Source organism: Tamandua tetradactyla, chromosome 7 (assembly GCF_023851605.1).
Source record: "Tamandua tetradactyla isolate mTamTet1 chromosome 7, mTamTet1.pri, whole genome shotgun sequence".
Classification (NCBI taxonomy): Eukaryota; Metazoa; Chordata; class Mammalia; order Pilosa; family Myrmecophagidae; genus Tamandua; species Tamandua tetradactyla.
This window is the reverse complement of record NC_135333.1, coordinates 111,103,430-111,118,152: the sequence shown is the minus strand read 5'-3', so window position 1 is coordinate 111,118,152 and position 14,723 is coordinate 111,103,430. Positions and strand designations below refer to the sequence as shown.

Genomic DNA, 14,723 nt, shown 5'->3' with positions numbered 1-14,723 from the left:
GCACCTTAGCCTAGAGGGCAGGCACCACCGTGTGCTCACATGCTGACCTCCTGGCTTGGCAGACTGTTAAGTGGGTGTTTCCATTCCCCTGGGCTGCTGCTGGCCTGCAACAGTGATAAGCACTGGGCTAAAGGGGAGTCTACATGCAACCACTGTGTAAGAGTAAACAGGCAGGAGGTCAAATCTGGGGAGAAATGATTTTCTAAGTTCCAGAAACTGCCAAGGAAAAGCCCACCATGTTCTCCCATGGCCAAGGAGTTCCCATAAGAGGAACTTAACGTGAAATTAGTTGGTTGTTTCCCTAGAACAAAGCTGCACGCAATACAGCACCAGCCTCCCACAGATCCACTCAGTTACTGCACTGGCCAGGAACCATGGTACCAGTGCCAGGCTGCCAGCTGGGAGCACTACTTATGGGTGATGGAAGAGGAGGGTGCTTCTGTCCCTGGCACATAACAGGAACCCTGAAGAATGAATGTTTATGCATAAAATAATACCCTTGCTTTAGCCTAAATGTTTACATCTTTCATTTCAGTACTACAGTCACTTTAGGTAATAGGGAGACAAAGATTGAGGGTTGGCTGGTCATAGGAAGTTATCTGTACCATTAGAGCTCTTTTCCCAAGAGCAAATTGTAGATTGTTTGCTTAAAATTAATAATGGTTCATCAGTCACTCATTACACATGTAGTCAGGCTGAGTAAAAACAGATGCCATTTCAATGTCCTTAACATCAATTTTCTCCACTCCAAGTTATCACCACCCACACACTCTTCTCCCTGCTTCTCCTACTCAAGTCTGATAAACCTGCAACTTCCATTGGTCATATCTTCAATGGGTTTGACTGCATACAGGTAATGCCTGTGTGTGCCCATCCACATAGGCAAACGAGTTTTTTAACTACAACTTTGGAATGCAGGAGACACCCACTGTAAAACCCCCTTTTGGGTAAACCAAGCTGGATAACGGCACAGAGAGAAATAATAAGCTACCAAGTGGAATGCAGGGAGAAGTGCAATTAAATTTCAGGCTTTTGCTTACGGAATAATTACTCCTAAGCAAGTCTTCAAGATTCTGCCAAAACAAGGTATGAGGACAGTATGAGGTAGTAGGAAGATGACAATATAGCACTTCCATTCTGTTTTTAAGAACTGAAATGCCTTTGGTTATCTAGGCCCTGGTCCCTTTCTAGACAGAAGCCCTACGGAAGAGGTGGAACTCCTCCAGAGGAGGCTCAATTTGTCACACCTAAGGAATAACAGGCACTCATGACAGTCCGCGTCAGCTAAAAGGCTTCTACACCCTGGGGAGTCCAAAAGATAAGGGAGGAGTTAGTGTCACTGACCCATCAAGTACCTACTCAACAGAGGAAATGGAGGCAGGATTCTAAGATCAAACTGACAATCCAACCAGCATCTAGCCAGCTGGACCACTGGATTGTTATGGAACAATCTATAAGAGAACCTGAGGTCTACATGGGTAGGAACCTTGTTTTCCACCATATTCCCAGCGCCTAGCGTCATAGCTGGCACTCAGCAGGTCTCAATAAATATTTATCAAATAAATGAACAAACACATAGCATGGCTAATATTAGAGGAGAAAGAGCTCAAGGAAGAGCTCACCCTCCATAGGTGGGGGGGCACCCATCCTTCAGAAGATTCTTTTATTAAAACTGGGTGACATCAATAAGGGGACAGTACAAAAAAAATTTTGGTCCATGAAAAAAAACAGTAATTCAGTTAATAAAAACAGTTATCTTCAACAGAGACACTGTGTAGGGGTGCTGAACTTCCTTCTCATGTTTCCAGCCAGGAGCCAGGCCAGGGCTCAGTTGCCCCTAAGACAGAGGTCATCCAGTGCCACTGTGGGGAGAACCTTTCAAGGGAGGGGTAGGAAAATAGCAGGAAAAGGGGAAAATGGGGAGAAAATTCTGCCACCCCCAGTCTGGAACAAGCAGGGATAAACGACTGGACGATGTGCTCGCAGGAGCCTGAGGAGGGGGTGGGGAAGCAGGGGCTTGTCAGTTCTGTGGGTTTAGAGCCCATGCTGAACAGAATTCTCTCTATACCCAGCTGTCTCCCACCCTGCTGTGTTGAATCTGCGAGCCCTGGATATGCTAACTCTGGGGTGACACAACCTGGAAGAATCTGAGGCTCTCCTGGAAAGATGCAAAACCATCTCAGCGCCAATGGGCCAAGATCATAAGGTCCTGCTACTACCTGAGGGGTCTGAAGCATTGAGGGCAGGGGCTAGGGAATCATAATCCTGTGAGGCAGGGAGAGGGAAGAGTCACAAACCCAACTCAGAGCTATTCTCCAGCCCTAGGCGCTTTTCACTCCTCAGTGCCCTTGAAGCCACAGGTGGGTGTCAACTAGGCAGACAAGGGTCAGGAAGACAGGGTGGCCCAGGGCTTTTACCCGTTTGATTTTAGGCCTGTTTCTCCATTAAACAGTGGGGAAATGGAAGGGACAGATGGAGTGAATCAATCAGTCATCCCTCTGAGCAACAGGAGGAAGAAACAGCCTCTGCTGGCAGTAACAGTACCCAGGTTTGATCCCTGGGACTTTGACAGGAAAAGGCAAGATTTCCCCACCCAAATGCCCTGGATTAGGGCAAATATGAGGGAATCCTAAAAAGGGCAGTGACAGGGAGTGTGTTAGGTAGGAGCAATGGTTAAAGAACAAACTCCAATACTGATGTGGCCTCCCTACTAGGTAGTAAGAGAAGCAGGGAGCTGCAGGCCAATCCAGAGGGCTGGGGAATGACTTGGGCCTCACTGGAGCCCTAGAGTCAGAGCTCCATTAGTGCTAGAGGGCAACATGTAAAGGACGCATTCACTCCAAACCTATGGAAGGAAGGAGGGAAATTAGAGTCTGTTATCAGGAGAGCCAAGATCAACTAGCTTATAGAGTGCCCCCAGGCCTGAGTCTCAGAGAAGGGGCCAAAGTTCCCAACTCCTGGGTCTCTGAAGGGCAGATCAGTGTAGCCAGTCCCTTTGAAGACCACTTGGCCTTAGGCCAGATCCATTCAGAGCACTGATTATACCTACAGGTTCTCTCTCTAACACTATCTAGAGGTCCTATGTAGACCAGGGCAGGGTAGAGGCACATGGGAATTTTGTGGGGCTGGGAAGCTTGAGGGTAGGAAGGGATGGGATGGGAGAAGAGGATAATAGGTGTCTTGTGAGACAGAAATGTGAGACCCTCTTCATTCTGGTGTTGTCCTTCAACCAGCAACATCCCCTGGAAGGCCCCAAGCAAGACCAATGCAGGTGCTATGAGGCAGGCAGTGCAGGGCCCAAAAAAAACAATCGGTGCAGCCAAATCAGGGCTGTGGGAAAGGCCCTATGTATTTCGGATTCCCAGGGCTTGCTCTAATTCTTGTCGTCTCTGCTGCACCTAAGGAGAAAATAGCGGAAGGAATGGCAGATGAGACAAATCAGAAGCTGGTACCTAACACCAATGACCTCCATGAGGAGTGTATGCCCTTTGCCTTTTGTTAATTTCTCCCATACACCTACCTTGGAATAGAAGTATCGGCACACAGCTTCCTGAGCCCAAGGCTGAAAGTAGAACTCAGCTCGGCGCTCTTCCTCTGGATTACCCACCACATCAGTCATGGTCTGAAGGGATAGTAGGGTAGGGGGATGGGAGGTATGAGGGGAAGGGGGAGGAATCAGACTTATTTCATTCCTTCACACCCAAAGTCAATCCTTCTATTGACAAGTCATTGCCTTGTTCAGGAATCTTTCCTGGTACTCCCTTCTCTTTGCTTCTGTGCTCAGTCTCTGTAATTATGGTGGCATTCACCAAAGGTAAGAGATGGGAGCACTTTTCATAAATTCCATGCTCACTCCTACGTTCTACCTTCTTGCCTGAGTTTATGATGCTCTTTTTGGGAAATATCTCAATATCTTAATGGAAAATTCCCAATTTTCCATGAAGCCTAATCAATCTCTCTTCTCTTCTGAATTATTTTAATACCAGTACTGCCAGTTCTGATAATGTCTTATACGGTTTACTGTTTTTTTAATGCATATTAGCCTAGTTCCTCAAAACTGAATGCATGCACCAAGGGATTGAGAAAACCTTCTCGACCAAAACGGGGAAGAGAGAAATGAGACAAAGTGTCAATGGCTGAGAAATTCCAAGCAGAGTCAAGAGGTTATCCTGGAGGTTATTCTTATGCATTAAATAGATATCACCTTTTTAGTTAGGGCATAACAGAGAGACTGGAGGGAACTGCCTGAAAATGTAGCGCTGTGTTCCAATAGCCATGTTTCTTGAAGATGACTGTATAATGATATAGCTTTCGCAATGTAACTATGTGATTGTGAAGACCTTGTGTCTGATGCTTCTTTTATCTACCTTATGGACAGATGAGTAAAACATATGGATTAAAAATAAATAACAGGGGGAACAAATGTTAAAATAAATTTAGTCGATTGAAATGCTAGTGATCAACGAAAGGAGGGGTAAGGGGTATGGTATGTATGAATTTTTTTTGTTTTCTTTTTATTTCTTTTTTCTGAACTGATGCAAATGTTCTAAGAAATGATCATGATGATGAATATACAACTATGAGATGAAAAAAAAAGATATAACAAGCTCCTCAAATTAAAAAAAAAAATGAATGCATGCTGCTTTGAAGGCACAGATCAGAACTTCCACTTCTGTATCCCCTACAATATGGAGCACAGTGACAGCACACAGTACTAAATAAACACTTAATGATTCAGCTTCCATGTCCCTACTTAATTGCAAAACGGACCCTGAAATGTGTTAATGAAAACCTGGTTTCTCACTTTCCCCTCAGGCTCTTCTACCAAGTGCTACAGAAATAAAGCAAATGTGTACATGACTGACCTATGTCCCTCTGCATCTTTCCTAGGTTCTTTACCTTGAGGTCTCGGCACTGGGACTGGAGCCAGTCATTGATGAAACCCTGCGGGTCTCTGGCAAAGCTCAGCATGAACTCCCGCTGGGTCTTCAGCTGATTGATAGTTTCTATTGTCTCATGAATCTGAGAGGAAAAGAGAAGCTCTTAACATTTCAAACTGGGGAAACTCAAAGTTAAATGGCAAGCACTGCCAGACATTTCCATGTGTTTCTCCCAACCAACATGCACAGTGCTGCCCAGAAATGACATTGCTGCCCAGAGCTGCAACTGCTCTGGCCCTCAGAATTCTCCTGGAATGCGTACACACTGTTCTTAGATAATTTACACTTGATTCTGTGTGTCTGTATTCCCCATGGAAAGAAGTTTCCTTTTAGTCTCCAAAATGCCCATTATGGACAAAGCTACACAGTAGACACTCAATTCACAGCACAAATGGGTTCAAATAAATAAATGAACCCATTTCAGGTAGAAAATAAATGGTTAGAGGGTTGTCTCAAAAGCTGTGGTTCTCTGAGTTTTGTCCTCAGCTCTTTTCATTTCTTACTGTACACACTCTTCCTGGCAATTTCATCCACTTGCTTATCTTTCACTACCATTGACAAACTTTTGGGCTCCCAATCTGCAGTCCAGAATCCATTTTCTAAACTTCAACCAATCCAACTGCTTTCTTGACATCTCAAGACACCTTATATATATCCTAAATTAAACTTATTACCTTTTCCCCTACTGCTGTTCCCTACTTATTTCCATCCTCACTGTCAGTACCTTAAATTTTGGCCTTCAGCATATACCATATGGATTACTGCACCAGCCTCCAAACTGGCTTCCTGCCTCCATATTTACCCCTCTTCCAATTTATTCTCTGCTTTCCTGCCAATGGCCATTCTAAATGCAAATGGAATAAATCCCTCCACGGGTGATGATCTTTCAACAAGGACTTATAGTCTTCAGGACAAAGTATATACTAGTTTTCTGTGCATCAAAATTCCTTCATGATTTGGCCCTACTTCCCTATCCAGCTCCCATCCCTGGCACTCTGAGCTATATTAGCACATACACAGTTTGTACTTCCTGAATATGCCAGGCTTTCTCTCTCACCTTTGGGCCTTTATTTACTTTATGCCCTTTTTTTGAAACATCCTCTGCTCCCCTTTGCCACCAAGCAATACTATCCTTTCTCCCCTTTCATTAACTCCCACTTTGTTCTTCAAGATTTAGTTGAGGAATCAACTCTTCCAAAAAAGCTTCCCTGGTCTCCTCTGTGTTCTCAGAACACTACTGGCTTTATCTGCAGGGACTATGCTTAAAATGTCAATGAGAAATAATAATGAGACTAGTAACAGTAGCAGCAGCAGCTATCATTTGTTGTTTTTACGCACCAGGCACAGTGTCATGTGCTTTACATACACTGTCTCATGTAATCCTCATATCAACCTTATAAAATAGGTATTAGAGTCTCTATTTCATAGATCAGAAACTGAGGCTCAAAGCTATTAAAAGCATCACCAGAATCAGAACCCCTGTTTGTATGGCTCTAACTAGCACCAAGCACAGCGCCTGGTATATACTGGGTGTCAGTATATTCTGTATGAATGAAAAAACAAAAGCTGGAAGTTTGGCCTAGAAGCTGTGATAGGGGCTGGGGGCACCCAAACATTTAAGGCAGAGGCCCTACCTTATTGTCTAGTGTAGCAATCTCCTGCTGGCTGGCAGTAGACAGTAGAAAAGAATTCATCTGGGTCTTCAAGGTATCATCCACTTCCACATCAATGTCATAACAAGCCGTCTTTTTCTGATCATTAGGATCAACACTGGGGAGGAAACCAAAGGAGTCTGGTAAAGGACTTGGCTCCTAAGATTTAATTATAGAGGATCAAAAAGATGGCCCAGGGGTTGAATGCAAAATGGTGTAAGAAAACTTCAAGGCTGACAGAAACATTCTGCATGTTCACTTTGGTGGTAGCTACATAGTATACAAATTTGCCAAAAGTTATCACACTATACTTTAAATGTGTGCAATTTATAGCATATAAATTATGCCTCAATAAAACTGAGTTTCAAAAATTTAATAGTGAAAACTTCAAACAGCTCAAAAGACTGACAGAGAAAAGTAAGTTTCACTCCCATCCCTGACTCAAACTCCCTACCCAGAGGAAACCGCTACTATATTATCTAGTGTATCTTTCTCCCTTTTAAAGCCTGAAAATAAATTCAAATAAAACACATATAAAATAAAAGGGCAGGAATACAGGACAGACCAGCTTCTAATGACCCAAAATTGCCAGGAAGCGTGTGTACAGTAATTTGTAGGTTCTGGGCATTACTATTGAGTGAGTGATGGTTCAGAGCCTAAATAAAGAAAGGAAGGTCTTTAACTACTGGAATTAATATGGAATAAAGGAAAAAGTCAATGAGACTGTATATAATAAGAGAGACACGCTGCTGTGAGGAGGAATTGCCTTCCTTCACTCCCCAACTGCCTGGAGATGACTTGCTCACCCATCTTCTGAAAACATCGGAAGGAGGTAAAGAGTTGGAATCTCAGATTGGAAGGTCCTCCCATACAGGTAAAAGATTGCTGCTGATTCCTCCTATCAGTGATGAGTGCCAGTAAATGTTTAACAACTTAATCTCCACACGGAAAAAAACATCCTTTTTGTAGCATTTGCCTATTTCTGTGGTTTAAATACTCCCACCAAGCTGATTTCAAGCTACCAATATTTCACCACTGATCAGAGTTGGAAAGACATGCAATAGCATACCATTGTATGCCATTTCCACTACATGGATACAAAAGACATAAAATAATTACAAATGATGAGTTCTGAACATATATTACTCTTACTTTTAATATAATGTATTTAATTGTAAGTTTATACAATTTAATTTTAAATGGCTGTAGTTAGCAATCTGCTTGCAAAATTCTTGAAAATTTGATAACTGGCTCTTACAAGCTGGTATAAGCCACCTCCATCATACTCTCCCAAACACATACTTACCTGATGACATGATTAATGATAATGGGTTCTGGTGGCATAAGCAAGGCATGGAGCCGCTGAGGAATCTCTGAAAACTTCATACGCTGAGACTCAAAGATCTATAGGAAAAAGGAGAAGCAGCTAGAAGTTGACATTTTGAGCACCCTTAGTGATCCAATGGGTTCCACTGAAAGAATGGTGCTTTATTTACCTGCTGGAGATACTTGTCACAGATGACAAATTCCCGCTCATGAGGGTCCTGGAGCTTATGTGTCTTAATATACTGCCACAGTGCTTGGATGATCACTGGACGGGTCTGGGTATGGATACCCAAGAGCCGAGCCAGGCGAGGGTCTAATTTAAACTGAGGAGGCTGCAGAGAAACAAAGAGTGCAGGAACAAAACTAGTGAGCCAAGTCTACCTGAATTTTGTGGTGCTTACTGTGGCAATTCATGCAACCCATTCAACAAACATTAATGTAGCGCTTTATCTGGGGTAGAAAAATACTAAGAGAAATTCAGATGTCTAAACCCTATCCCTGTACTTAGGGAACTTAAAGTCCCTAAGGGTGGCAAAATATCCATGATCAGAATTAAATCCTTAAACACCAGAACTGATGATGAGATGTGGCTGTGAAAGTTGGAACCCCTCACACCACCACAGAATACCTGGTAATCCAGCATCAGTAGGACAGTACACCGTACATTCACATCTCCTGGCCGCTTCACCTGGAAGCCATCAGTCTCCTGGGTAGTGGCGGTCCTGTGCCACTACAGAGAGGAAGATGTCAGGGAGTGCTCTCCCAGAGGAAGAGCTAGGGTGGGAGGGAAGAGCTTCTGTAATGACTGAATATTCAACTTTTGATTACTGAGGCTACTGGAGAAGAACAATAGCATGAGGCATTTTTAAAAACTGCATATGGGAAAAGTTATGTTGTATATATGTTACAATAAAGTTTTGTTTTTTTAATTGACTCTGGGAGTAATGTCCATATAAACAGATTAAACTTTCAATTCTGAATATTCAGAGTCTTATTAAAATGTAAACCTGAATTTCCAGTGATGACTTTATCCACAAAATGAATAATACACATGTACCCACTAATAGAATATAGCTACCGTTTACTAAGTATTTTATTTGTATGAGAGTATCCAAGCCAATTACCTGAGTTATCTCACTTAATTCCCACAACATTCCTATGAAAGTCTTATACCTATTTTCCAGAAGAGAAAACTACTGCTTAGAAGAGTAACTTGGAAATGTGATTTGAGCTCTGGTATGTCTAATTCTGAAGTTTACTTCCTAGCCACTATCCTTTACTGCTATAAAATTAAATTAAATATATTTACAAATTTCTATTGATTCTATGACTTATTTCCTTATTAGATGGTAAAAACCTCTCCATGTCTCTTAGTGGTTGAAATTAAGGGGCTGTGTCTACATGGCAAAAAAAGGAGCAAGTTAAGTTCACTTGGCGTGCTGGACTCTCTTTCATTCTGGTTTTGACAATATCCTAAAGAAGGGTGTTGCTAATACCTTCTTCAGAATATCATACAATTAGGCATTTAAAGGATTCTGGTGATTATTTGAAATGTGAATTTAAATGGAGCAGGGACCAAGAGGAAATCCCAGATCGATAAAGGTAACCCTGGTAAATACTGGTATCTTATTATTACACCCCTTTTACCAGAAAGTGCCACCAGAAAAAGTATGAACAGTATATGGAAAACAAGGTCTTGGGGTCTTGGCATTATTAACTAGCAAGATGCAGAGACGGCCTGGCAAATACAAGAGGCCTACACTAGAATCTCCCTTGAAAGCAGGGGCATAGAGTAGATATTCTATGCAACCAGGATAGTGAACATTGAAAAGGTGGGACAAGTTAGATCCAAAGTGCTCTTGGGTTTAACAAGAACTAAACTTGGGTTTAGCTAGTGCCATGTGGAGATCAACTGGCAAACTGCAATGGTGATATTATACACCTGGGGTAAAACCCTTCAATTTATACCTCCCCTTCTCCCTACACTTAAAAGTTTGACTCCCAAGTCCATTATTCTCCAGACACAGAGTCAAAACCTGGAAGGCAGAACTACTTACTTCTACCAAATGGTTGTCTGGCCCATACAGGTCTTTATCCAGTTCAATCACCAAGGACTTAAAAAAGGAAGAGAACTTCCTCTTTTGTTTGGTGGCATCATATTTAGACAAGGCTGACTAGAGGAGAGACAGGAGAATTCATGTTAGAAAAGACCAGAAAAAACTTCCCAAGACAAAGTCCAATAAAAAAAGAACCCACAACAGCAGTGGGAAAAAACTCAAAAATGTCTTTTAAATATCTCTCAGGAGATAGCAAGATAGGCTTCTGTGGGTATTAAACCAGTCACAGTAGCAAGAGAACCCTGGAAAAGCAGCCTGTAAGACAGACAGGGTCATTGACTTAGCCCCTTCAGTTTCCTAAGAGAAATGAGACAAGTTAAGCAAAACTAACGCACACAACATAAAAGCAAGCTTGAACGAGAAAAGTCTGACTCTAGAAGGGAAATGAATCACTGGCAATGAGCAGCCAGAACAAAAACGGCTTTATTTGGACCAAATGACAACACCAGCAGATGGAATGGACCTATATAGAGAAGGAGGCTCTGACACCGAGCCCTGCTTCTCCTGCAAACGTGCATTCAAATTAGCTTGCCTGTGGCAGCTTAAATTAAAAGCTGTCGAGTATGAAGGAATGAGAGGTGAGCTTCCCCACAGAGCTGCTGTGGTATCAGCTGATGTTCTTCATAAAGCAATGAAAAGTTTATCAGAGACATCTATCCCACTTACACTGTGAGGAATTAAAGTTGGGAAGAGGGAAATACCATAGTGGGAATCAATGACCTCAAGGACTCAGAAAAGGAAAATTATGGCCTCAAATGTCAAGAGCAAACTCAATTGATTAAGGAAAAAAACTAAAGTAATCTTCAGATACTGGTGAATCCAATGGCCTCAGCACTAGGGGAAGGGAAACAACAAGTCAGATCCCAGGACAATAATGATACCCATAGTGAGGGTCAAAGTTGTGGGAGACAGACACAAAGAACCATTGTCTTTCAGTACAGAGAACAGAGTGTCCCTCGTCCCTGTGCTCCCAACAGGAGCTGTGTTCACAGTCTCAGCAGACCAGAGGACACTGCTCATTCCCAGCAGCTCCCACCCTAGACACACCGACCTCGGTGGACCTTGAACTCACATCCTCCAGGAGCCGTCCTTCTACCCGAAGCTCCCAGGAAGCCACTGTCCCTTCCCCATCCTCGGCATCTGATTTAGCCGGATTGAAAGTGTTAGAAATGAAAATTCGCAACTTCCGTTTTTGCTGTGGGGAAGGCAGAAACAGGATTGATGGTGGGGCTTCAGCGGTTTGATGTTGCAGACAAGGATCTCCCCAAACCCCAAAATTACTCCTAACAAACTGGCTTACTGTCTACCCAGTCCCTAGGGTTGGTGGAGATTCCATCCAGGAGAAGAACACAGGCCACTGGCCTGAGTGCAAGTGCATACACAGGGATGCCGGGTGGATAATCATGCAAGGTGCCAGGATCCCAAGATGGGAGAGCAGTTATAACAAAAACACGGACAAGGTATATTTCTGATGCAAGAGACATCAAAAGCCCCTCCCCTTTGCCATTCTGTTCTTATGCTCCTAATGTAATTCTCTCTTTGTAGGCAGAAGGGAGAGATCCAATTTAAATGCCAGAGAGAGCTATGTTATGCCTTTGATTTCTCACTAAGACTGCTGAAGTTTCCCAAGTTCTCTCCTTTGGCTTTCTGCCTAGCACTCTCCTGTGTTACCTTGATGGGACGTTTCAAGGCCTCTTGGATATCTAGCCGTTTCCTCATGATAGTCTGGTCCAGTTTCCTTTCAAAAGCCAAGAGATCCATATAGGCCTGGGATTCTGGCACCAGTTCACGAATCTTCAGAACAGAAAGATAACAATTAGGTTCTAGAGCTGACCATCTCTATTCTCAAACTCACTGTATCCTCAAGAAAACCTATAGTCTGGACTCACCCTTTGAGGTAGAATTTTGTCAGCCATCTTCTTTTTCTTTGCACTGTTCAGAATAAATACTGTTATTAGATGAGATGAAACTAGTCAGAACATGAAAACAAGCTGTCAGCACTCCATTTATAGAATGTGGAGGGGCTGCAAAGCTCCTCTCAAATCAAAGAGCTCCCCTTTCACATTCTCATTCTTGAGAAATGAGTCCTGCAGCCCCAGACTGCTGACAGGGAACCACTATTTCTTGGTTCAGAATACTCCCACCACCTTTGTTCTCATAGATCTCCCCCCTCCCTCCCTCTGCCCCAGAGTCATCTTACTTGTGGTTTCGATTCTGGACCGCCTGCTGCTGGACCTGCTGGATCTGCTGAGGCGCAGGTCTCTTGCGGGACTGGTCCATCCCTGACTGTGTCAGGCCAGGTCGGACTGAAGGGTTCCCCCCATAGCCAGGGGGTCCCATGGAAGGTCCCTGAGGTGTCATTCGGCTGCCTGGCAGCATACCTGGTCGCTATAGAGGGAAAAGGACCCAGAGATGTCATGGTTTCCCCTATTAAGACCAACAAGAAAGGAAAAGTGAGGGATGCCTGAGTTCTTTAAATGAAACCAGACTGGTATGGTAATGTCGAAATACAAGCAACTGGGACTTTCTCCACTCCAACTGTGATTCCATGGGTCAATATAGCCCAGAAAATAAGCGATAACCAGAATACACTCAAATGCTCTCTCCTATCTACCCTAGATCTGACACATTTACCTCCCACATTTACTCTGCCAGCTATTACCTCCTTAGAACTTGACCCCAATTTGCCAGCTATACCCTCTGTCTTCCTCTGGGCACTAGAGCTGCCAAGCCCCTGTGGGCTCCAGCCCTTACCTGCCCACCCCTGGCCCGAGGCCGTCAACCCTGATCTCATACCCTGACATGCACGGAAACAATACTCCTTTTGGAGTAGGTAGGGATGCTAAATGTCTCCCCCTCCTATTCTTCGCACTAATTCTCCTCACTCTACACAGGGCTTGAATTCCTCCCAGGGGAGCCCCTCCTACTTCTCCCCCCACCACACCCCTGTCACTCCTGAGCCCCCATCGGCCCCGCCTCCGGCCCGAGCGCTCCTCCTCCTGCCCTACTCACTGGATAGGCCGCTCCGGGCATCGGTGACCGGTAAAGCCCTTGACCCGGAGCTGGGCCCATTCGCACTGGGGGCCCCGGAGTCCCGCCTGGACCCAGCGCGGCCGCCGCGCCCGCCCCTCCTGAGGCTCCGGCGGCGCCGCTTGGAGCCACTGACTGGAAACCCGCCCGGGCCGCCATCTTCCCCGGAGCCGCTGCCGCAGCTGCACAAAGAACCGGAACCGGAACTCCCCCTGTCCTCCGCGCGCCCCCCGAGAGCCCGGCTGTCCGCCCGCCGGCCCGCCTGGCCCGGGAGGCTCAGGGTAGCGAGACTGTGGGCTAGAGCGGGAGGGCTAGCGGAAAAGGCTGAGCTTGACCACTCCCTCCAGCCCTCACGGTCCGGGAGGGACGACCACAGAGATGAGCTCTGGGATAGAGAGCCACTGTGAGCGAGCGCCCTCAAGCCGACGGGAGGAAGACAAAGACCTGGAAAAGGCGGACCCCAGCCCCAGCCTCAACCTTCTGATGCAGAGGATGGCAGAGTAACTGCTTCGTCCAGGCGCAGCGTCCTTAACCTTCCAAAGTGCTTTGACTGTTTTCATTTCACTCCCTATTGCTATATCTACGGGGTGCTGAGGATGAGAACGCACTATTTATTCTATTCTACAATGTAGCTCAGAGGGTAAATGACTTGGCAGAGGTCATCTATCAAGTTAGTAACAAAGCAAAGCCTAGAATCCAGATCTACTTACTGGCTTCTAGCCCGGGGCTCATTCCACAGATAAAATGCCTGAATAACTACCTCATTCTGGAACTTCAACCCAACTTGTTCCTAACCTTTAACCTAACCTGATTCCAGATTTTAAATTCCAGTTTATCTTGAATTTGACTCTGTCCTCCTCTCCAAAAAATCCATTGTGGTGGGACTTCTCTCTGGGGTCTTTGTTGTCTTTGGCCTCTCCCTCTTTACCTGCTCAGTGGTTCAAACCATTCCCAGAGAGATGGTCAGCCTGTTCTATTCTAGGAGGATCAGGACCTCCCTACTCAAACCCTGTTCTTACTCCTCCCCCTCATTCTTTGGAGCCAAGCCAAGTTCAGCATTAGGCAATTGATGGGAAGACCTGAATAACTTTCCAAATAACTGAAGAACAACACTGAAAAGGAGATGGTTGAAACCCAGTTTATTACACCAGAGGCATGCGTCACTCAGAGCCACACCTGCTGTTCCCCATCCAGTGCACACTTTTGGCCTTGCTCCTGATTCCCTTTGGGAAGGTGTGCTCTCTAAGAACTCCTAAGAATCAGGAGTTGCCAAAGATCCTACAGCTTCACTCACCAGCTCCAGGCCAATGCACAGGTGACCTACCCATAGGTCCTGTTCCAGGGTTGGAGACCAAGAGAAGGCTGGGCAGAGAAGGTCTGGGAAGGGGTTGGGACTGTGGGCTGGGAGGGATGCCTGTGGAAGGGAGAGGGGGCTAATCCTCTCCCTCACTTGCCTCTCATTAAGGTAGCGTGGAACAGAACAGCAGAGCTTTCAACTTTTCCTCTAGGCCTGTCTCTTTCCTCCCACTGCACACCTTACCTCACCAGAAAATGTGAGTGGCAGGCTTGAATATCAGGTGAGAAAAGGGAACTGGGCACCCAGAAGGAGGGAAAGACCATGACTGAGGACCTCAGCTTCTTCCTGTCCGCACTCCGCT

The 14,723-nt window shown here is 45.0% G+C and overlaps 1 protein-coding gene across 1 annotated transcript; it reads right to left on the bottom strand.

Moving 5' to 3' along the window:
- Positions 1–1,585: 1,585 nt before the first annotated feature.
- SMARCD1 (SWI/SNF related BAF chromatin remodeling complex subunit D1) lies at positions 1,586–13,444 on the bottom strand. Its single transcript, XM_077170856.1, has 13 exons — positions 13,048–13,444; positions 12,236–12,423; positions 11,925–11,967; positions 11,707–11,829; positions 11,108–11,230; positions 9,976–10,092; positions 8,547–8,648; positions 8,089–8,250; positions 7,899–7,996; positions 6,575–6,710; positions 4,900–5,022; positions 3,521–3,622; positions 1,586–3,398 (listed from the first exon to the last, which is right to left on the bottom strand). The coding sequence occupies exons 1-13, from the start codon at positions 13,222–13,224 to the stop codon at positions 3,345–3,347; spliced, it is 1,548 nt and encodes a 515-aa protein (XP_077026971.1). The 5' UTR covers positions 13,225–13,444; the 3' UTR covers positions 1,586–3,344.
- Between the last annotated feature and the right edge of the window lie 1,279 nt (positions 13,445–14,723).